The sequence below is a fragment of the Phycodurus eques genome, chromosome 14 (genome assembly GCF_024500275.1).
Source record: "Phycodurus eques isolate BA_2022a chromosome 14, UOR_Pequ_1.1, whole genome shotgun sequence".
NCBI classification, from domain to species: domain Eukaryota; kingdom Metazoa; phylum Chordata; class Actinopteri; order Syngnathiformes; family Syngnathidae; genus Phycodurus; species Phycodurus eques.
Genome location: NC_084538.1, coordinates 7888244 through 7913760, shown reverse-complemented (window position 1 = coordinate 7913760; position 25517 = coordinate 7888244). Strand labels below are relative to the sequence as shown.

General features: G+C 41.6%; 1 protein-coding gene across 1 annotated transcript in view; it reads left to right on the top strand.

The window, feature by feature from the left end:
- pacrg (PARK2 co-regulated) overlaps positions 1–25299 on the top strand; it is a 154926-nt gene extending 129627 nt beyond the window's left edge. Inside the window, exon 5 of the mRNA XM_061697293.1 lies at positions 25139–25299. Within this exon, the coding sequence (XP_061553277.1) occupies positions 25139–25299 (161 nt within the window). The remainder of the gene's footprint in view (positions 1–25138) is intronic.
- The last annotated feature ends 218 nt before the right edge of the window (positions 25300–25517 follow it).

Sequence of the window (25517 nt, the reverse complement as noted above, 5' to 3'; positions counted from 1 at the left end):
GGGGTGTTTTAGGGCTAAAACCATGAAAACACATAATTTATATGGTTTTTCTATATCACTGATTTTCATCTGTTGTGGGAAGGTCTGGAGCGTGCATATGAAACCAGATGTTAAAGGTCCCTTATATTAGCTATTTAGACCTCCATAGAGTGACTCTCTAATATGAATTTAGTGTAAAAGTATCAATTTAATTAAAAAAACACATTGGTTTTGTCATACGAGTGTCCAGAAAAGGCCCCTCTGACAACTACTTCTGTTTGACCCAGTTTTGTATCCGCTTTGTCCATATTTGGCTAAGCCCCCCCCCCTCCTTTCCTCTGATTGCCTGCCTCCGTGTAGTAGACCCACTTGTGAGAGCACACGTGTTTGTATAAAAATACACATACTTTTTTTTCCTCTCTGTCTGACATGAAAACAGACTAAACTTTTCCTGTTTTAGGTCAATTAGGACTACCAAAGTTATTTCTATTTGCTAAATGCCAGAATAATGGGAGATGGGTTTTTGTTTTACTTTCTTCAGAAGTCAGAAGTTGCACATATAGCAACATAAATGTTCATACAGCGTATTTAAAGACTGTAGGTCCCACGATGGATGGGGATCACTGTCCTCCAGTATTCTCCATGTACTACGGTTTTCTTTCAATTTTGTGGAAAACAAAATCCATGTCTTAAGTCACTCAAAAACCCAGAGTTTGAACTATCTCATGGGAGAGGTCTCCACTGCAAGTCTTCCGCTCGGTGAGCATGTGAAGAACTAACTCCAAAATTGCTTTTTCTTTGGATTTTTCAGGTTTTTTTTTTTTTGTGATGCCACAGCAGAAGGGGATCAGTGATGGCAAGGACAAAAAATGTGATAATAATGATAGCACAGAAAATGGAATCTATTGCTCACGGCTAATCAGTCAAATGTAGTAATAAACCCAGATTCCAATGATGCCATTGCAATTCTGAAGTGCTGATGAATTCCAATTATAACAACATCATTTCCTCTACTATTGCTCTTTTATTCCCTCTTGAAAAAAGAATAAAATAAAATTCTTGGGTTCTGACAAAACTCCTTCTTCAAGATGGAAGTTTACATGAGGAGAGCGAGAGAGAGAAAAAGTGTGCTATCTCTCTCTCAAGTCTAGGGTTGATTGCACTGAAAGCAGAGGAAAGTGAGGAGGAGGAGGAATAGCTTTGAAGAGCTCAATAATACATCTGATGTATTTTTTTCTTGGGTGGAACACCCACACTTTATGTAATCTTAAAATATCCGTACAGACTGTAAACAGTCAAGGCCACTGTCAAAAAAATGTATCCAGAAATGCATACCAAAGTATCAACACACAATTTGTCATCAACTACAATTTCTTAGTTTTCTCCAGATACTCCAGCTTTCTCTGCATGTACCCGGTTATCTCCGGGTACATGCCGGACTTTGATGAGTGACTAAATAATGTAATAGGCAATTCCTTTTAGTCAATGTCTTCCTTAAACGGCAGTAACTACAAAAAGAATCCCAAACTGTCAAAATACAATTACAATATCACAACTATTATGGCTTCCTATTCTGTTACGAATGTGAGTTAGTTGATACGCTTTTTAAAGATACTGGTGAAAAACAAGCAGGTATTCTGACTCTCAAAGCGGAGGCATTCACACAAGAGGGATGCTGATTTCCTGGTGAGGCTGTCTCTCAAAGCACAGATGTGCAGCCAGACTCGCCCTGTGTGCATTTGGATCGGAAATGAAAACCCCTCCCACCCTTTCCCCCCTAACAGTAAGAGTGTGTTTCCAAGGTGTCTTCTAGGTGGGGAGATGATTTAGTGTGTGATTCCGTGAGGAGATTCCTTGGTGGATCCCGCTAGGACAGAGCGCAAGAGATTGGGAGGAGAGATGAGTGCAAATGACGAGCAGAGTCATTTGATGGAGCGCTGGAGTGGGACACTGGTCCTGGTAATAAGAGTTTGCTTGCTTCCACACACACACACACACACACACACACACACACACACACACGTATACACCTGAACCCCCTGTACATGGAGTCATCCTGCAGATGAAACATGGTGCAGGTTGTGTGTAGAGTCAGTGTGTTAGCCTCCGGGCAGAAAGGTCAGCTACTGATCTCATTTGGCCACTGATGGACTCCTAACACACTCCCATTAGTGGACAAATAAATATTTCCTCTATTAAAGTGTGTTGTTTCCCTCTGATGCTCTTTGGTGTGATAGGTACTGACATGGAAAGGGGAGGGGGGTCAAAGTTAACCTCTGAATTTGGTGGTTTCGGCAGGAGTATCAAAGGCAGAACAGAGGTAGTGGCAGACACATTAGCGGGAAGGTGGCAGTGTGAAAAGGCACACCCCAGTTTGTTGGGTTCTATGTGATTACCTCCTTTCACGCTGCCCGTCGAAGCTGGATTTGCCTGTGCTGTTTGCCATTTAAATGGGGCGTGGCCTCGTGAGTGATTTCAGCAACATGTCCAGTTAGTCTCTGTGAGCCGCTGAACGTGTGTTTTGGCCTACTGTAGCTGCTTGTACTGCTCAATCTACATCTTCATTTCTTTTTGACTTGTTCCGATCCAATTACAGCGGAACTTCGGTTTTCGGGATTTAACTATTCCAGAAAATCGGACTAAAACCAAGTCGTATGAAAACCAAAGCAATAGTCCCCTTAGGAAATAGAGTAAATCCATTTCATCTGTTCCAGACACCCAAAAATATTAACGAAAAATACATTGTATTAGGGCTGTGCACGTATCTAGTGAATCTTGAACCAATAAATCTTAGAATATTATACTACTTACTTTATCCTGACAAAAACCGCCACGCCGCATTTACAAAAAAGAAAAGAAAAAATCCACGTCTGATAGCTGAGCTCGAGGAACTGCACAACAGCGCCATCGCCATCGGAAAGGAGCCATCGCCGAGGAGGTCGACGACCACTGCAGAATGAATGGGAAAAAGTTGATCCAACATAGTGGGTGATGACGAGACCTAACCGCGAGCTAGCTAGAAAGGAGGCAGCAAGGATTTACAGCATCGACACAGGCGCAAAACCAACCCAGGTTCTACCTTTGGCCACAGCACAGCGATGGATCCTGCTAAAAGTAAGCTATTTGAAACAAAAAGAAAAAAAGTTTTTTTTCCAAAGGGAGAAGCGGCTAGATAGTTTTCAAAGAATCAATTTGGATTTTTCATTTGTTGGATTATGACATCGCTTTATTTCGGAATAGTATGAACAGGAACGTTTCGATTCTGATTGGAAAGTCATTCGTTACTGTCAACACGAATAACAAGTCGGGATTTAGAGGCTGAGTTGGTACCTTTTTTTAGAGAATAACTAAAGTTTTACTCACAAAAAACTGTTTCAGATAAATATACTAAATTACTATTGAAGTGGATAATTGAACATTTAACATGACTTTTACTGTATCTTTATTGAAGACTATTGATGGCATATGGAAGACGATAAGCAGGGGGGAAGGAAGGAGCGAATTTTCGTACTTTGCTACAGGTTCTTTCTTGAATTTTCTCATATTTCTCGCCTTCTCTGTCAAATGGCTGGCAGTCAAAACCTTCTGACGTATTGTGTAAAAGGTGGTCTAACTGACGCCGAGGTCTATTCCTCGATACAAGCTTTTATTAAAAACTCAAGGCAGCAACAACTCTCTTGGTCTGCTTGGCAACACTCGAGTTAAGTTAGAGCAACACATGTTAAAAGTAAAGCCTTCAAAATAAAAGCACACCAGAAGAACACACTTTCTACGGCTCTGACGTGTGACAGGACGTGTTACGCCGACGTTGCCCGAGTAAAAGCTTGCATTGCGCCTTGCTGTCTGGTATAACCCTTTTTACACCATTTACCAAATGCTTCGGATGAACGCGCAATAATGCTCCCATAACAAGAAACAAAGGCAGACTGAGTCACGAGCAAAAGGCAGATGGCCTTTTTGGGGTTTTTTTTGTATGTTAACCACGTCGATGTATGAAAATTGGGACAAAATTGCAACGACCAACGTCAGCAAAATCCGAATCAATAGGAAAACCAAGGCATACAGAAACCGACGTTCTACTGATTGTGGGATGCTGTATCGCTTCGTGAAAGCGTAATCACACATCATCCTGCCTCATTGGGCTCTGCGTGAAAGGCACACTCTTAGAGCTCTGATCTTGTAATATTTTGGGAACTGTGAAAAAAGTCTTTTTGTCTCCCTTGCTCGCTTCACTCTGTCTTCATTAGACTCGCCAAGCCCGAAATCCCGCCTTTGCACCCGCGCACACTCCATTTTCTCTGCTTGGAACCATCTCCTCTATCCCATCACTCCATTCAGTGTCTGACCACACACCATTACCCAGCCTCCTTTGCCTCTGATCAATCAAAGTCAACAGGTGCTGTAAATTGTGTCCTCTGGCGAGCCGCGACTGCACTACCTCCTATCTGCGTTCACCCCCCCCCCCCCCCAACCCTCTCGCACCTTCTTTTTAGTCCGCTTCTAACCTCCCTCCCACATTTTCTCTCTCTCTCTCCCTCTCTCTCGCTTTTTCCTCCCTTTCTCTCTCTCTCTCTCTCTCTCTCGTTGTCTCTCTCTCCGCCCTAGTTTGTCAGCCAAGCAAAACTGTCCGTTTCTGCGGTACCATCCTTCATCCGCCCCCCACTTCTGTCACATGGCTACTCTCAGGCAAATAGCCTCAGAGTAGATAACACAGCCACGATCACAAACGGTGCCTTTCCATGTAATAGTTCAGGGATTCTAAGGAAGTAAGGATCCCAAAATATCGGACCGGAACCGTCCCACTTTTCACTCCCACCCCTTATCGTTGTTATGGCTGCCGTGTTCGGCTTGTGGAGTGTGTAGCTAGACCAGTGATAACCCAACCGCTGTCTGTGGTACATTAGTGTGTCATGTGTGATCAACAGGTGTGTTTCTGGAAATGTTCTAATTTCACTTAATTGGTCAGGAACTTATGATTTAGTTACCGCAAATAATATATCTTTATCTATACCAGCGCTGTATAGGGGCAGGCAGAACGATTAAATGCTCATTCGCTAGATGGCGGGCACCTGTTACCGTTCACACAAGAATATCATTAAAAAGAATACCGATACCGCAGTATAAGACGGACAGATGGATATGCTGTTCATTGAGTCGTTATTATAAATCCCACAGCGGGGCATGTGTCATACATAATAATGCCTCACCTCTGCGCTCAGCTGATCAGTTCTGTACTAATATTCGTTGTTCTACGCAAAAGAGGATACGTGAATGTGAGTATTTTTGTTTGTTTGTTTAATGTGAGTACTGTTATATTGTCAGTGTACATGTTGCTGCACCATTTATTTTCAAATTGTTGTTTATAGGGTACAAGCACCGCAACATAGACGCTAATAAGCGTTCGCATTAAACACGCGGATTGAAAGGCTCAGGCTATGTTATTTTAAATAGAGAAGGTGTAATTATTTAATTTATGTTTAGTTAGACAGGAAACTTCCACTTGGAGTGGCATTAGACAGCTTGAAGCCTCTTTTTTCTTTGAAGAATTGTTCACTATTTGCCAAAGTGCTGTTAATGTGACGTGACCTGAGTTCACTGCCACAATACAGCACTTATATCTCAAGTTTGCGCTCGCGAGTCGAAGCATAAAATGGCTGAAGGACCGCTCGTTTCTCGAATAACTCGTAAGTTGTGTCAGTCGTATCGCTAGGTATAATTTTATTTAAAAGCAACAACTGCGAATAACTATAACTTTGTGAACCTCACTGCTTTTAAAATGATTATTTCTGATTATTAATTTTGTACTGCAATAACAAAAAGTTGTCTTCTAAGAAAACATGCTGCTGGGAAATGTTCACATTTTTTTAACTATAAAATGTACTACTAAATTCTCATGAGAAAAACCACCCTTGCCGCCGTCATCAAAGGTTTGTCTGTGGGTTATGATTTGCGGACACACATATGTGATGAAGCTCCGGAGAACCTTCCAGAAACAGTCTTCCCTCATTGAGAGCCTGCGTCATTTATGCCAAGTTGTTCATAAAGCAAACACGCAGCGATTAGCGCACACAATGGAACGTATGCGAGCGTCTCTTTGGCAAATGGTGGCTTTTTCATATGTGACTCCAGCCCTCGGCGATGAAATTTGTTGGCGTATGTTCTAAATTTGTCCACGCTCCGCTCACCAGGTGGTGATTTCAAACCAGCCTAGATTGTTTGTGCTTTCTTGTCGCAGGAAGTGGCAGAAATAGGACACAGTTTGCGTCACACACAAAAAAGAAGCACTTCTTTGTCTTTTTTGTCACTCTGTATTAATTGTAGCCCTTTTCTCCCTTTAGTGCGGCAACTGGTGGAATTTGTTGGCTTGAGGTGATTTTCAATTGAATTATCGGAGTATGTAATTGATACTCTTTCTGGCCATACTATTGGATACAGCTGCACAAGCTAATGAGATCCAAAAGAAGAGTTATATCAAATGTTCTCCCATTGCAACGATAAAGCTGTTCACTTTACATTGACACTGTTAAAGAGAGATATTTTTTTTAACACTATGACTCAGGACTGTGAATTCAACCCCAATTTCCGGGAAAATGCAGTACACATTTCGCGTGATGTCCCCTATGTAGACCTCATTTTAACCTGCGTCATGTGTTGCATATGTGTGTTCTTTGTTTTTTTGGTTTTTTTGACAATTGTTCTGAAAGAAGGATGGTGAAAGGAGAAGAGGAAAGGGAGAACACAGAAAGAGGAAGCGGACACCGAACAGAACAGGGCAGGAGTCGAGAGCCAGGCAGTGTTTGGTGGAAATGGCTATGCAATGCATGCATTTTTTTTTCTCTTCCATGTGCATTTTGCAACACTTTTTCAGAATTTGTTTTATGGTGGTAGGAGAAGAAGAAAGAGAGAACAGAAGAAGAGGAAGTGGTCACAGGACAGGGCAAGAGTAATGAGCCAGACAGTGCTACCGGTGTGTGGTTGCCACCTCATATCAGCCATCATAAAAGGATTAACTCTGGGTTTGTGTTTGCTTGTTCTTGGCTTTTTGTGACAATTTCTTTTGAAAGAAGGACTGCGGTAACAGAAGAAGAAAGTGAAGAGAAACAGACTCATTCAAGACTCCGTTGTCGGTATCGGAATTATTTTGTCCTGTGTTAGTTTCAGCGCCACGAAAAAAAAAGTGCCAGCAGAGTTGATTTCTTTTACCAGACATTTTTAGAACCAATAAAATATAAATGTCGGGTGACCTTTTTGGATGAAAGGCACAGCATTTTGCTGAATATCTTATGCTATCACTCTATCTCATGATAGAAGAAAAGGTATCCATTAAATCTTTAATTTGACAGTATTTATAATTTAAGTACCACTAAACTGGGCCTGTCTCTGAGTTGACAATGAATTAAATTACACTCCTTAATTTCCCATTTGAAATTATCCAGATAATTTAATCTATGTTCAAAATATTTGTTTATTTTCTGAAAAACATTTTGGGTGTACATGTTGAGTGCATTATGGACTCCAAAATTCATGTCAGGTTTCTCAGGGAAAGATTACTCATGAAGTACATCTTCGACATTAGTCAGCATTATATCACTTCTGCTGATTAGGGGATGTCTGAAGAACATAATTTACTGGTAAAAGTCTGCCTTTTCAAATACTGAAAGGATTATCCAAGACCGTAATTCTCCAAAACGTGGTGGGACACGTCACGTAGTGACATTTTATGAAGAAAACATTATTGCTAAGCTGTTTAGCAGCCTGTAAAACATTTTTTTTGAGTGGGGGGGATTTTAACATATGACTATCATTTAATACTCCATTAACAAAGTCATGTTTTATTTTATAAGAGGTAATCATTTTGGACACCCGTGGCCACTAAAAATATAGAAACCCTTGTTTACAGTTAGTCAAGGAAAGAGAGGCAGTTTACCATTCAAAGTTGTTTTTATATAACGCGTAACTTGAAAATAGTTCCATCCATTTTCTGAACCGCTTCTCCTCACAAGGGTCGCAGGCGCGCTGGAGCCTGTCGCAGGTAACCTCGGGCAGGAGGCGGGGCACACCCCGAACTGGTTGCCAGCCAATTGCAGGGCACATATAAACAAACAACCTTTCGCACTCACATTCACACCTATGGGCAATTTAGAGTCTTCAATCGACCTACCACGCATGTTTTTTGGGATGTGGGAGGAAACCGGGATACCCAGAGAAAACCCACGCAGGCACGGGGAGAACATGCAAACTCCACACAGGCAGGGCCGGGGATTGAACCCGGGTCCTCAGAACTGTGAGGCAGACATGTTAACCAGTCGTCCACCGTGCGCCTGAACATAGTTATAATAAGGAAAATTAAGAGATGATTTTGAGAGGCAATTTATGTTTTCTTCATACGGAATACACGTACCGAAAACATGCCACACCGTGCTCCAAAAACCGAAGTACGGAGTGCAGCGTGGGTTAGCTGTAGCATCTTAACCCTCCTGCAAACCTCCTCACATTATCATGGATGTAATTCTGTGGTTTGTGTCCAGCTGTCGTCAATCCCCGACGCGCCTTTGGCTTGCTTCGTTTCCCCTTGATGCTGGCCGCTGTTGTCATCTTCTCTCCTCTGGCGTATAATGAGTCAGTATTTGTGATGCTGGATGGCTGCTGACAGCATGAATGTGTGCGTGTGTGTGTGTGTGAGTGTGTGCACGCCAGTATGTTTGCGTGTGTGTTTGTGTCTGACTCACATCAAATGTGCTACTGCTGTACCACCGCATTGCAAGCTCCGCCTCTCACACATAATTACATTACTCCCAACTGTTAATACTAATAAGCACAGGAGATCTAAATCAAAGTCCCTCGTTCACAAGATCGTGGTAAATAAAGTGCAAACACACTATTAAAATAGCTGTTAAGTTTTGGACATTTATGTAAGATGAGCTGTACCACTGCATAATTAGCCTTTCACGGATCGCAATTACATGGGATAATGTATCCAGCTGGTTGGGAGCTGGGTTAAGTTATACAACCTGTCAGCGTCAATCAGAAACAAAAAAAGAAAATAAATTGTATTTTTAATATTTAGCTCCAAAGTACAAAAAACGACTTGACGTGTTGTCTTTCGCATCAACAGAAACGGAGAGCAGCAATAGTATGTAACCCCTTAGAAAACATCAATTCAAAAATAAATATATTTTTTTACAAATATTGTAACCCAAAAAGAATACGAAATACAATAAATAAAAACATTTTAAAAAATCAAAAATAAATATTGCATTCTTTTCATTCAACAAAAGATAGAAAAAGCATAAATACATTTTGAAAATGTGCTGTAACTAAAACCATAAATCATAAAAATAATAACAAAAAATGTAACCAAAAAACATAAATTAAAAAAAGGAATGACCATACTGTAATAATAAAAAAATACATTATAAGTGCAACACACACACAAAGAAATATATTTTTTTAAACTTTTTTTTTTCTTTAAAGGGAGGTAGGTATATGCTTTTCATTAAACAACAACAGTGATAAGGAACTGTACGATGAGGCCTTTTTTTTTTTTTATCATCAAACAAAATTTCCGTGAATTTGAGTTTCATTTAAGCCCAAAAAAACAACAACAAAAAAGACTGTCGATTACAATGACTATAAATGTTTTTATATACAATGTGGCATTTTTTTTATTAGCTCGAAAGACAACCAATGAAACCACTTGTTATTCCTTAGTCGTACACAAATTAAGAATCAGTGATGATTCACATTCTCTTCATTCTATTTGTTTTGTCAACTATATTAAGACAGTGTTTAAACACATAGTTGTTTGTCTTTCATCCTCAGCAGTGACGGTCCACAGATTCTTGTGTTGCGCTGCCATTTGAGCTCCAGACGCACGCGCCGGCCTTCTTTATGTAAATGGAACACTTAAACACCCCTCTTTTAACGGCTCCGCGTTCTCTTAAACCTTGACAGGCCCTCGGGCCGCGCTGCCGCCTGTAAAACGCACTGACTATTTATGAACGCCTGTCCTTGCAGCCATAAACACTCTTGTGTTCCACTGCAAGGTGGACTGACACGGACGTGGTCTTGAGTAAGACTGACCGCTGAACAGCAGCCAGTCTGGCATTTAACCAGAAGAAAACAAATGTGTTGAATGATGATTTTAGGCTTCTTTTTTATAGCCATAGTTTGAATGTGTGCAATGTCAAGTCGAAAAGACGATGTTATGTAAGGTAAATTGCGGAGACGGAAGACGTGGCATAATTTACATTTGAACACTTAAATAGATTCAGAATTAAATGTGGTGGAAATGAGGACATAGCGAATATGATCATTTAGGGACTGGCAAATGGTAATTGACTTTGCTGTTGCACAGATGTTTTTACTTTTTTTTATTTACTTAACCTTTATTTATTCAGGTGATAGGTGAACTTTATTATCGTAGACTGTTCCAGTCTTTTGGGGCAGAAAATGGATCAGAATTATTACGGACTTTGGGAACGAAGGGGTTAATAAAACTGCTGGAACGGAGAGTGCGGGTGATGGTATGCATGGTGAGCGGAAAAGCAAGGATAGAGTGGGGTCTTGCCAAAGAGTGTTTTATAGCGAAAGTCCAGTGATTGTGTACTTTTGATGGTCAAATGGATAGTGCACTGTCATTTACTAGCAGGCCAGCCATTCAGTTTTGCTAAATTACTCAAACCCAACCAAACCAAACATTTCACGCTCATCTGTGAGAAAATGTCTTTCACAGACCCGGTGATGAAGGTTTGGTTCCCAGCCTGGTGTGTGTGTGTGTGTGTGTGTGTGTGTGTGTGTGTGTGTGTATATATATATATATATATATATATATATATATATATATATATATATATACCAGGCAGTATATGCGATTTTCACTGCACAACAATTGACAACATCCAGTTGATTTATCCTCCTCAACCCCAAGTTGTGTTTGATTCATTTTCATTGATTTATTTTTCTTTTTAACCTAAATTAAAAAAAACTTTTGGGATCTATCTTGTGGTGCAACCCTTGAACACAACAAATTGTTGTCGTGGTTTTCAGTTCAAGTCAGCGGTGGTCAATCATTTTCTGTCACGCCGAATACCCTGAGGCTCACTGCTTAACAATCATTGTTAAAATGTCCTTAATGAGACGTGTGGTGTCCATTTCTACCGACGTTTAAGTTATCAAAAATGTTCCTTGCCTTCTAAAGGGTGACAAAGGACATTCCATTGTAAACAAGTAGCTTAAATGACACAATTTTCACTTGGGAACATTCCTCTGGGACACTCGTAATTATTCCAAGTGCAAAATATGGAGAACGATTTAATTCCAACTGATTTGCAAATGCACTTGTCATGTGAAAACCTCCTGCTGTAAATGGAGACAGAGTCTCTGTGTGCCTTTGTCATTGTGGAACACAACTTGTGCTAATCACACGGATGCCCCTCTCCCTGAAGCCCACCGCTTTTCCTCCTCTGCCCGCTATGATTTAGTATGCCTGCACGTCCATAGGCATCCACTCCAGCCAATTGCATTACAGGGATAAATAACCAGGCCAATAAAAGTCTTTTTGAAGGGTGGGGTGGGTTTGCGTCTGGAATAGTCATCAGCCGTTTGGTGCAGAGAGTCCTGGATGGTTGGGGGAAGGGGGGAGGTGCAGCTTTTAGTGGAATTTAATTTTTATTTTTTTTTGGTTTTATTTTTAAAGGAGTGAAATGGTAATTGGTGGCTGTGATGTCATGTCATCCATCTTACGGCCACTTCATTAAGCTAATGGAAGGGATGGGCTATGTGTGTGTGTGTGCGCACACTGACAGTAGCCTCCAAGGCTAAAGTGGTTATGAAGACTTAAGTGATTTTATTAGCCAGGCACAAGGCCCATATCTGCCAATGGACGTAACTGTGTGTGTGTGTGTGTGTGTATGTGTGTGTGTGTGTGTGTGTGTACGCGCGCGTGTATGTGTGTGAGTAAGAGAGAGTGTGCAGTAATGACATCGTTTTGAAGGGTGGGGGGGTTGGTTGGGTGGGAGAAGCTAAAGCAGCGCAGCGCTTTGCTTTGATGTTCCTGCTGTCCGGTTACTCGAATGACTTTGAAAAGAAGTGAGGACGCTCGCCTAACTCGAGGCCGATGTCCCACTTTGATTTTAAATGCAGGCCATCGCTTTCGGCGAACCTAATCCTAACTGTAACTCTTAACCGTAATCCCCCAATCCTAACCATAGCCTAACCTTAACCCCCTAAAGGTAATCAAACCCTAACTCCTGACACTCTAACCTAAACCTAGCCGTACCCTAACCCATCCGCATGTAAACAAGCAGCTTAAACGACACAATTTCCACTTAGAAAAAGTCTCTTTTCTGTTTGTCTCCTCCTGTGGTCTCTCATTTAACCCCCCAAACCCACACCCAATTCTTTCCATGGCATACCTAACCCCGTCTCCTTCACCACAACCAATGATTTAGTTGAACCTCTCTTATTTGACTTTACTAGGCTAAAGGCATGTGAGGTGTGTCAGAAACGATCTGCGACTGGTGTCACAAAAGATATATTTCATATCATATATTTCCGCCATGAATTTGGGAAGGAGGAAAAAAAAATCAGACAGAGCCAGGTCGGGTGAGTAGGGAGGTTGATCCAGTAAGGTGATGTCCTTCTTGGAAAGGAACTGTCAGATGCTCAGGGCACTGTGAGCAGTTGCATTGTCATGGTGAAGCAGGCAGGAGTTGTCATGCCACAACTCGTGCCGCTTATCACATATTAAACAAATCGAGCGCAACAGGATCTAGCGAAACTCGTAGTTTGGGTTTGAAATCTTTTGTGATGCCAATCCTGGAACTTTTCAGACACACTTTGTACAAATGAACCACTTTCCAGTCAGCCAGCCCCCTATCCGTACCCTCACTCCAAGCTAACCCTAAACCTCATTTTGGGAAACGCGAGGAGCTAAATCGGCGCATCTCGCTGCTTTGATGTTTCCACCATCTCGTTACTTGAATGATTTTAAAAGAAAGCGCGAGGACGCCGACCTCGCTCAAGGCCGACATCAGCGCTCCGCTTTGATTTAAACGCGCGTGTCACTTCCAATCATTCGTCTAACGGGATCGCACGGTGGGTTTGCGTCACTCGTCCGGCTCCTCTTTGTCTTCCTCGGTCAGTTTTTCCAAGAAGAGGAGCGTGATTGTCTGGCGAGACGTACCCCGCCACGACGACGATGAGCGCCTGTCGGGGTCAGTCCGCCTTCAGCCATCTGCTTTCTGCATTTCCTTACAGGTGTCATCCAAAGCTCGCTTCCCCACTCCTTTTTAGAAGAACCTTCATCACATTGTCTGCATTTCTTCTTTTCTATTCACCGTATGTGTCTCTTTCTGCGCACTTTGTCAACAATACAAATAACCTAAATGTCATGACAAAATACACAAAAATGTAAATATTTAAAAATATCATTTTGTACAGGTGCCACGAAGTGTGAGTATTGTGTATTTTCCATGAGCCGGAGTTCATGGAGTTCAGAGGGAGCTTGAATCGTTCCCGAGAACTGTCTCCACCACATTTTGCACAGAAACATGTCCCTGTTGGTCTTTGAAGGGTGACGGGGGAAATCTTGAAACTGTGAAAGAGTAAAACAGCAAAAAAAAAAAAAAAACAGCATAAAACATACGAGAAACAGCAGTCATACAGAGGTCAGAGGTTGCCTTGACACAGACGCAAGATCTGTGAAAAATACACATTCCCTTTTCTCTGAAACATTGATTATAGATGAATCATCCATTTATTAATGTCAGACAGGTTATTAATACGTTTTGAAAAGATTTGTCGTCCGTACTCTGATACAGAGAATTATATTCAGGATATTCTTGGCCCGAGTCAAAATTAACATGGGAGAGACTGTGCGTACATGGAAAATGGACAGTATGTAAGGCTTAAACAACATAAGCGGTATACAGGGGGGTTCTCGATTTACCGCGGAGTTCCGTTCCTAGGTCGTTGTAGTCTATCACTACAGTGACGCAAAGTTGTAGGCGTTGAATGCCATAACAGGATCCAGAAAAAAAGTCTCAAGGACCCATGCCGGAAATTGAACAGGAAGTCAGCTACTTGTATTTTGGTTTGAAGCAGCCATTTTGGCCAAATTCCCTGGGTTTGAACTTGGATGAACTCCAACTAGAGAATTCGCCCAAATCAGCTCCAATCGAGAGCAACTGTGCTGGACAGATGGGTGATGAAATTGCTGAGCTAATTTTTAGTTGTTGTTTTTCTCCGCCGTCTAATGTGAACGGAGAACGGGATCAAAGTTCGATCCTTTCGAGGATTTGCCAAAGAAAAAGGCTGCGCAAGGGCCCGTCATTATTTCATATTTTGGTTTAGATAGTAAGAACGGGATCACTTCTATGTGGTTCTAATTTGTTCTATATTTTGTGAACTTTCTGATGCTATCAAAATGGTTATGGCAAAATATAGTATATAGTATAGCGAATTAAATCCCGCTCCAAATATCTCTAAAGCTATATTTAATTATGCATGAGTATTAATACATTCATCTGCAGTCATTTGACGCCCTTCTATCTACACTTTGTGTCAATATGTCTGCGTTAGCACTTAGCATTTCGTAGCGCACCCACCACTTGTTTGGCCCGTGTCTGGGGGGTGCGCACGGCAACGCAGCAGTGGCCTTTAGCGCCCGTCCCCCCGTGCGGCAATTGATTTTGTGACTCGCCCGCAAGCCCGCTGCTAACCTTGAGGTTAGCTGGCGTAATGAGATCGCATCTGACGGCATTGACTCACATGTGACAGCGCTGACAACAAGAAGGCACCCACCACCCTCCCGGGCTTGGGATGGACGCCGACAGACAGTGGGAAAGGCGAGCTCCACCACCGGTTGCCGTCTGTTGTTTTCACATTAATTAGCAACCAAACGGAGCCTCAAATGGCCGCTTCGTAACAAAAATGGCAGACTTCCCATGTCTTTCTATTTATGGCCTCTTGAGCTCTACTTTTTTTTTTTTTTTGCGTCGACTCGTGATATGTATTCATCCATGACCACAGAGCTTTATCCAGAGGCTGCATATACAGTGCATTTAAAAAGTCTACACACCCCTGTTAAAATGCCAGGTTTTTGTGTGAAGTAAAATAAATAAAATGAATTGTGTGAAATTGTGGCCTGCGGCTGACTGGCGACCGGTTCAGGGTGTAGTTCGCCTTTCGCCCGAAGTCAGCTGCGATAGGCTCCAGCACCCTGCGACCCTAACAGGGATAAGCGGGCTAGACAATGGATGGATGGAATTGTGTGAAATAAAATGAGACCAAGCTAAATATTTCAAAACCTTTTCCACCATTAACATGTTTGGTGTTGTATATTTAAGGTATTGGAAATTCTTGCTTTACTCTTCTTACTGATATTTTTCGAACAATGAGATCCCTCTGGAAGTTCTCTGCGGACCATGGCTTGTGCTGTAAGATTTGAATAGAAAAATACTACTACTACGACCAGAACAGCTGAACTTCATGTGGAGTTAATCAGAGGCACTTTAAATGGGGACAGCTGTGTGCTTAATTTCATTTAACATGAGATTAACTGTGACTGGTTAATTCTGAAGACAGCCACATTGCCAGTTACGGGGGTGTGCACAGTTTTGCAACCACATTATCTCGGTCATTTTTATGTCCCCTCTTGTAAATATTTCTTCTTCTTTTTTTTAAATTTAATTGTACATGTTATAGGTCACATTAGTTGTGGAAAAAGTTTTGAAAGGATCTTGGTATCCTTTTTGTACACCACAAAAAACCTGGTGTTTGAACAGGGGTGTGTAGACTTTTTATATCCACTGTATCTGGGTGCACGATGGGAGGATTGTGTTCACACTTTCTGGTCACCGGTTTCTGACATTGTCACATTCAAATTTGCCGGGCATTCCGCTGCAACTTTTTGTCTTTCAATTAGAAACGCCGCTAAAATCGTAAAAATGTTTGGGTGAACGTTTTGTTGTTTAGATATACTATGTTTAGTTCTCTTTGGTTGTATGGGTCAGTTCTGCAGTAAATGTCAACTGGGAGTGACAAATAAACAGCTTAAAGTAAGCATGCTTTACTTTTTATTTGGAGAACTGTGCCAGGGAGAGTTTCCGTTTCCTCCAAGTGATGTTATATGGCCTTCCATTCTCGAAAGCAAGAGCGTGAGAAGAAGCACTAAAGAGTACTTTAAAACTGTTTTTTTTTTAAACAAAGTTGAGCTGTGTTTGAAGAATGTGGGATGGGTAAAACTATTTTAAAATGATGATTATTATTTTTTTAATCGTGGATGTGCATCTATTGTTAGAGAAGCAAACGAGAGGCCATGAGCCAGGCTTCAGTTTGTGTGTGTGTGTGTGTGTGTGTGTGTGTGCCCGTGCATGTGTTTGTGTTTGTGTTTGTGTATGCGTCTGTGCGAGTGTGTGTGAGGGCCACAGCTGTGCACCCAGTCACCGCCTGGCTTATACGTGAAGGGAGGTATTGGTGAGTGGGGAAGGACCCACGTGAGAAGAAAGAAGGGCATCGAAGGGCAAAGGGCAAAGTGCAAGAGTGCAAGAGTACAAGTGTGTGTTGGAAACTGGAGTGTTTTTACATTGCTCTCCTGGACAGGTGCGCTTTTAACACCTAAAGTGTATTTTTTTTCTGTTAGCATTTACTCACGTTTATTCTTGGAATGTAATACATGCATATGCAAAATTTCACTGTGGTTTTTTTGATCATTGATTATTGCTTCAACTAACCCTAAAACGTGGAATTTGCACTATGCTGAAAACATTCGATTTTCATGTTTTAAAAACATTTCCAAAAATTATTCATCTGCACCGATTCATTTAAAGCATGAAATCATGATGCACAAACTATTTATATTCTACGTATGATGTTATGTTTTTATAAAGTGCAATCGTGTAGTGTTGTTTTTGTTTTTTGTTTTTCTCATTAAAAAACAATTTGTTTGTGTTTTTGGGGGGCTGGAACGAATTTTTGGCATGAATTAAACTCATAAAGCATCGTGCATTTCTCCTCTATACTTAATATCATTGATTCCATCAGTATTGCTGGTGGAATGGGGAAGGAAAAAAAAGTTCTACGCAGGACTGTTTTGTCCATCCGCCTTTCCAGCCACTCTGGCCTGGTGGATTCTGAAGTGCTCCTGCTTGTGCTCACATCAGTTTGGCTTTTTTTTTTTTTTTTTTAAAGTATGTGCTGTAATTCCAAACTGTACCTGGCATGAATCAACAATATCTCAGATTGGATCACTTGAAAACACTCACTAAATGCTTTTTAATATGAAATAAATGGAAATTACTCCCTGCCCTAAAATATATATTTAAAAAAGTCATTTTGGCATACAATATTGGAAATAACAGTGGGAGGAAAAAAGGAAATATCAGGACAAGTTCAATAAGTAATTTTGTTGATGTCCTTGACGCGATCAAGAAAGTGCCCTATAGTTAATCTATAAACCTGTATGTGCGCACATGCAACATCAGGGCTTTTAAATGAAATTATCATAATAAATATCCCTATTTTTAATATGGTATTACTATTACAATGAATTATTACTTAAATAAATATGTTTAATATATGATACAGTAGCAGTTATACCGATATGAAGCTGCCCTTTTTTATCAAACAAAAAATGTAAAAATAACTAAATGATGAATAAAATTGTACTCTACCTTTAATAATAAATAAATACATTTGTTTTTCTGGGAATAAATCAGAATATTAACGACATATTTGCAAAGCATTCTAAATATTAAAAGAAAAATCAAACAAAAGTCCCAGCTCAAAGCACTTTATAGCAAGAATAAATAAATGGGGAATTGTTTTTCAAAATGTGATTGATGTAATTTTTCTTATGTAATATAATCAATGTTTGTTTCAAAAAGAAAATAATCGGGATAATGATGATATATTTCCAAAGCCTTCTAAAAAGAAGTCTTATAAGTGTTAAATACTAACCCAAAAATATTCTAAAGAAATATATATTTTAAATAATAAATAAAAACATCGGAATACCTGTAAAATAATAATAATAAGAAGAAGAAGAAGATGAAGAATTAAATGATACAACAATAGCTCCCCTCACATTTGCATTTGGAGGTCCAGAGTTTTTATTTTTCCCGTAGTGTGACAATCTACTCGTTTGTTGTTCATCAATGGGAAACAAGAACAAACAAACAAACGTGATCACGAACGTGCACATGAATGAAAAAGAATGACCAAAAGATTCAAATGAAAACATTACAAACTGGAGTCGAAGCTGCATGTCGGATGGGGCAGTGTGGTGGATAAACAGTATTAACAGCACGACTTGAGCAGTGCGGAGACATGCTGAGCTATCACAGTGTTTTCTGGCGATAAGAACACAACTGCTGTTCCTCGGCCAAACCCGCCTCCTGCTCAAAGTATTCCCGGAACTCCGACTGGTCCGTCCTCTCGCAATCTGCATTCCTCGTTTCCGAGACCGAACCCCGAGCAGAAATGCGCAAAGCTCTTGGCAATCAGCGATTCTCTGCGGCATCAAAGAGGCTATTGTATGAGAAGGCCTCCGCCCTAAGCTGCTTCCAGCCGCAACTTCCACAGTCGAGGCTAAGTTGATTAGAAACAATGGCCCGCTTGGCTGACACCACGATGAATCAGCTCGGGAATTCGGAGCTGAACTCGCCAAATCCTGTGCGGTGTGCATGTCACCTGAGTCCCTTGGAGGAGAACCGCACATGACTAACAAACCCAGCTTCATCTCCGGCAGGAGCCAGTCGAAGATCTGGAAGATGGTTGGGTGAAGTTCCTGGATGTTTAAATGCCATTATTGTGACCTATAACATAAACGAACAAATACAACAAAATCTTTTCCAGTGGGGAATTCAAAATAAACAACTGAGGTAAAGAGTCGTGTGCAGACCCTCGGATGCTGCTGCGTTCGAATTAACCAATCACATTTAAACTAAAAATGAGAGTCAGCACACACCTGCCCCCATTTGAACTTCTGACTAACCCCAAATCAAACTCAGCTGTTATATTTGTTCATTTTTTTTCAAGAGAATACCAGGTGTGTACATGAAGAAGACTTCGATTTAAGAGGCCTTTTTTTTTTTTTTTGTACAAATGCGTGTGTAAGTGTGCAGCTCTAGTTACCGAAGTCTCTTACTTTCGTGTTAGACTGGGAATGGAATGCATAATTCTTCACATTGGTTTCTATTTATGTGTCCACCACATGTGGAGGGAGAGCAAGTTTGCCCTTGTTGCATGGCAATAAAACAATGCCATTGTCTATTTTGTACTCTGCCGTTTTTTTTTTGAACCCATGCTTTAATGTCACGCTTACTTTAACCGCATGCACACCCACACTAACCTGGCAAGTTATCAATTCACTTCAGTGGTTAGGAGATTATTATTTAATTTCTGCCAATAATATATCTTTGTTCATCTCTCTCTGTGCCAGCAACATTTAGTGACAGGCAGAACAATTCAATGCTCTTCTACTAGACAGCAGAAGGTACAAAATAAACCTGTGTGCAGTGAACCCACGCATATTCGTTGTTCGACATTTGCAAATTCGCTTGTTTGCGGCTTTTGGGGGGCGATCTGCCCTTCCTGTTTGTTGAAACAGTCACCTATTCGCTGTTTTAGCACTCAGTCCAACCTCATGTCTCATCTAAAATTGTGCTTTGGCGCCATCTTGTGGCATCATGCTATGTTAAAGTGAGGGCAGCCGCTTCATTTAGTCAGGCCATAGTCTTGTCTAATAGAAACAAATGTGCGTTACTGCCAACTTGTGGCCTCTATATGCAGTTACTTACCTTTTTGGGTCCACATCAATTATTCGTCGGTTCTTTCTGTTCTTGTACTCATGGGTTCACCGTATCTACTTTTCATGACATTTTTCTTGGGTAGTGTTCCATGAGATTTTGTTAAATACGTGCGTTGGCTCAATACAGGTTGGGAAACAGTTGTATAATCACCAAGGCCTTGTTCAGAGTCTTGACATGACCAAATAGGATTCAAGCTGAGCACTGCCTGGAGTTTTGCATGTCGTCCATTCCCAAAGATCTTGGCTTTGATGCTTTTCGTCAGTGGAGTGAAATTAACAGCCAAATGTCACGCGAAACCTTCCTCTCTCCGTCTCGCTGTATCGACGCGCCAAAGGCGCGGGAATCCCAGGGATTATCGCCAAAGACGAAAACAAAACGACTGCTTTCCTGCCGCAAATGTCACAGAGCGCAGGATCCTCCTTCCTCGTCGGCATCGACCGGTTCGTCTTCCTCACAGGACTCCTGTCGAGGCGTTTTTCCTTACTTTAAATGGTGGGAGATTTTATTAATAACAGTTTATACAGATTACAGTGGGTCCTCGGTTTCGTAAAGTCGCTGACATATGACGTTTCGAGGATACGAATGGTACACAATGACCTCATTTGTTGGGTGGCGTAAGACTCCATGGTCACGTGGCACAGGAAGGCTCAGTTATAGCCATACTTATTGTTTTTCATTTGATTGTTTTATATTTATGGCCTATCAGTGGTTGCCATACAAATGTGTACTGTAATTAGGGCTTTACTCTACTTTGTTAGCGAAGGTTAGTAATGTATTACGACACATTCCGGTTTACGTACCAATCCGAGTTGACATCGCTGCAGTTGGACCCGACCCCCATCCTTTACTTTTTCTCCTTGTTGAAAAAGAAAAGAAAAGACGAACAGGGGTCGAAAAAATTTGCATTGTGAGAAGACTAAAAGGGAGAATGACAGGTTATTTAGCTGAAGTACACTTTCGGAAGAAGTTTGAGAACCCTCCTCTCACATTCCTTTAGTTTCTGCTCTTTAAAACATTGGACAATGTGTCGATTTACGCAACGATTTAATCAAACAGGAAAATGTTTCACGTACAGTTGGCAGCATTGCCAAAACGATACAAATAATACAAAGACCCGGCAAAGTAAGTAAATCGCTACAATATTCATGCCTGGCTAGTAGCTGATAGTTTATTTATTTATGTATGTATGCCGCAAAAATTCAGATTGTCAGTCTAGATATTTTCCAAGCAGCTCAGGAAGAAGAAAAAAAATCACTCTTAACACACAGGATAATTGCTGAATAGAGAACTGCGAAACGGATAAAAGAAAAAAAAAGATGACTTTTATGGGCAGGATGTGCGAGGGGCTGATTATAGAGTCTTCAGTATTGTCTACGTTGAGACATTTTTTTTCAAACATCGTATCAACAAAAACGACACCCTTTTCCCCTGTTTTCTAGCATGTCGTGTAAATGGCTCCCGAAAGGACCGGCTGGGTTCAATTTAGCGCTCCGGTGTTAGCCGGGAGTCAGCGACAGAGGAGTTTAACGAGGTCTCCTGCAGATACGAGTACACCGACACCCGGCGTACAAAGGACGCGGCAGTTCAGCTGTTAGCCTGTGGACGCTAACAACATACAAGCCTCCAAAAATAGATGTCCACTAAAGAAAAGAAGTTGGTCTGTAGCAGGAGGGTTTATAGTTGTCGCTATTTTCCATGACTTTTGATTATAATTTGTCGTGTAAAATGTGCAGTGGTGCCTTGAAATACGAGTTTAATTTGTTCCATGACCACGCTCGTAACTCGAGACACTCCTATCTGAAATTATCTTTCCCCGTTAAAATGAATGGAAATGCCATTGATCCGTTCCAGCCTCCCCAAACTGGAATGTTGCCACAAAATATGAAATATTATTCATTCATTCATTCATTCATCTTCCGTACCGCATATCCTCGCTAGCGACGCGGGCGTGCTGGAGCCTATCCCAGCTATCTTCATGCGAGAGGCGGGGTACACCCTGACCCCAGTACAAAGGGGAGACGGCAGGGCACGTATAAACAAAACAACCATTCGCGCTCACATTCACACCTACGGGCAATTTCTAGAGTCTTCAATTAACCTACCATACATGTTTTTGGGATGTGGGAGGAAGCCGGAGTACCCGGAGAAAACCCACGCAGGTACGGGGAGAACATGCAAACTCCACACAGGCGAGGACAGATTCGAACCCGGGTCCTCAGAACTGTGAGGCGGACGTCCTAACCGGTCAGTCACCGTGCCGTCGAAATGTTTTTCACTTTAAATCAATTTAATGTCTGTTCCAAAACATTTGCTCACTTGAAAAGTGGGTGGCTCCAAACAAAAGGTGCTCTGTCCTGACTTGTTTAACACATCTAAATGTAAATACCATATGAAAGAAAAGCTGGAATTCTGAACTTTTGTCTCATATTCATCTTTTGATCTGGAACCCAAATGTCTTCCGTATACAACAAAAACAAACAAATTGACCTTGCCGTTCCAATACTTTTGTGGGGGACTGTGTGTGTGTGGGTGTGTGTGTATCCTATCCTATTTCCTGTATATATATATATATATATATATATATATATATATATATATGCACACACACACACACACACACACAGACACACGCACACACTACTGGTCGAGAGTGTTTGTGGGCTGGGCAGGAACACGATACACTGCTTCCGGCCAATCACAACACAGCAAGGAAGCGTCCCTCCCTTGGGATACGTACACAGAACACACAAACACACACACACACACTAGTTAAACACACAACAGAGTTCTACTGCGCTGGGGGAACTTGTTATCGAAAAACATTCCAGAGGTATTCAGCCTAGCCTACTCACCACTCTTTCCTCATTTTCAGTAACACGCACTCGCACGCACACACGCATGCACACAGTGTCCTTATCAGCATTGTAAAATGCCAATCTCATGCAACTGTGCTGGGCCTCAAAACAAAAGAAACACTGACGTTTCTATAGAGACGAATCGACACACACACACACACACACACACTCATTCATCCCAGTCAAAAAGCGTCTTTCCCATACTAATCTCCCTTTTTTTGCAGTAAAAGTGATATCTTTCCCAAGTGAGAGGAAAAACAGACAGAGATGAAAAACACCTGTTATGTGGAAAAAAGAGCCGCTCCTAATTAGACTTCACTGAAGAGCGAACATGAAACCACATGGCTTTTTCCTTTCCTTTTTTTTTTTTTTTTTTTTTTTTTTTAACTCTGCATCGCCACGTGAATCCTCATTGACACATTCAACCCCCCCCCCCCCCTTTATTGCCAGATGACTCCACTTGCTCTCGGAGAACCGAGCGGCCACGCATTCTTAAGGAAGGGCTGTCGTTCAACTCCCCGACTCAGACGCGGTGGTGTGTGCTTTTGAACTGGAGGCGCCCCGCTAGTTAGCGCAATCTGAAATAGCATCAAAATAATCCAAGCAGGCCACAGCAATAAAAGTAGCAAAGAGGAGAGGGAGTGAAAGGAGACTTGGATTTTAGTTTCAAATCTCTTTCATACAGAGATCCAGCAGTGACAGAAAACCTAACACAACAAATGTAACCCGAAGTAGGATTTATGCTACAGCTGCCCCAAATGAACAGCACTGGTAGCTAGAGAATACAATTTTTTTGGAAATGTTGTGTGAATGCTGAACTCCAATGCTGTGGAATTAAATGAATTGTTGAAATGTAAAATGTGAGACTTGGAGTGGGAATCGGTTGAGAAATGTGGAAGGAGGAGGTGAATATGTAACATATCGCTGAATTTGAGAATTTGTTTGTGAAATTTTGAAATGATTGAAAATGTGATAAATACTTCCCAAGATTTGTTGGAATGGAAGTTGGAATGGTTTGAATCGATCATGAAATGTGGATGGGGAAGGTAAATATATAAAGTATGTGCCCTGCGATTGGCTGGCGACCAGTTCAGGGTGTACCCCGCCTCTCGCCCGAAGATAGCTGGGAGAGGCTCCAGCACACCCGTGACCCTTGTGAGGATAAAGTGGTACAGATAATGGATGGATGGATGGATGGATCTGCATTCATTTTGGGATCTTGTGATAGAAAATGTGGAATAATAAATCATGTGGGAGTTTGAGAAATGTGAAAACTAGCACCCGAGATGTCCAGAATGAGCTGAACAGTTTAAAATTTGAATAGGAACGATGGGGAACTTTTTTGCTGAAAGACCTCCGAAGAGGCGGCACGGTGGCCGACTGGTTAGAGCGTCAGCCTCACAGTTCTGTTCAGTCCCCGGCCCCGCCTGTGTGGAGTTTGCATGTTCTCCCCGTGCCTGCGTGGGTTTTCTCCGGGCACTCCGGTTTCCTCCCACATCCCAAAAACATGCATTAATTGGAGACTCTAAATTGCCCGTAGGTGTGAATGTGAGTGCGAATGGTTGGTTGTTTGTTTGTATGTGCCCTGCGATTGGCTGGCAACCAGTTCAGGGTTTCCTCTGATCGGTCTTCTACGTGTAGAAGACCCAATTGTGAGAGCAAACGTGTTTTTCATGTTGATAGCGCTGGCTCGCGAGCGGAGAGGCAAGTCGGAGATCTTCGCTAGTGACATAGATAAGCTTGAGAAATTCTGATGACTTGATTTCAGGCCTCTCAGCAGAAAAACATCAGGAAGTCAGGAATGTGTGGACGATTTTAATTAATATTTCACATTTACTGAGGCACCATAGAGACAATATTACATCCCAAATACGAGAACAAGTTGGTTTGGTTAAATATGGCCCCTTTAAAGTTAGAATGTTTTGAATCTGTTGAATAATTGTGCAAGCAGAACAATGTCAAAAAAAAAAAAAGAAAGTAAGCAGAATAATAATTCCAATATTTTTATGGTGGACTCACACAATTCCCACCCTCATGTTTCTGTAATGGTTAATGCAGCAGTATGTAGAGCCTCTGTAACCTGTCATGATATTTTTCGGATCACATCATCAATACAGCAAATACATAACGCCGTGATGCTACCACCACCATGCTTCGCTGACGAGGTGGTATGTTTTGGATCGTGAGCAGTTCCTTTCATTCTCCATACGCTTCCGTTTCCATCACTCTACAAGTTGATCTTGGTCTCATCTGTCCACAGAATTTGACTTTTCTAGTTGTTGTTCAGCAAACTCTAATCTGGCTCTGCTGTTTTTGAGGTGAAGGATGGTGGTGGTAATGCCATAGCGTGGGCATATATCACTGCCAATGTGACATAAAGGGTGATATTGTCTTCTATGATAAATGTCAGTTTTTCCAAATGCGGATATTCAGTTAGCAGGTTATGCCCATGTTTTAGTGTGTCACGTGCGTGACTCTCTTGTACCGTAGTCAACTCTGGAGACGGCATCGACTACAGCCAGCAGAAGAGAGAGAACGTTGGCGACCTCATTCAGGAGACTCTGGAGGTGTTGGAGCGTTACGGTGGCGAGGACGCATTCATCAACATCAAGTACATGGTGCCCACCTATGAGTCCTGCATGATTAACTGAGGGTGACCGGGTTGGGGGCGGGATTAGGTGGGCCTGACACTTTGCCACTGCACAATACCAACTCAGCTCGGTCTGGAGCCATCGGTTTTCTACTTTAAAATAGTACCTGCTAGTACAATGAACGACAATGGAGGGGAACAAGGGTCTTCTGTATAAACTTCTCGGCAGACAAATGTTGTTCAAGAGGAGGTTGTGGGTAGTAAAAAAAAAAAAAAAAA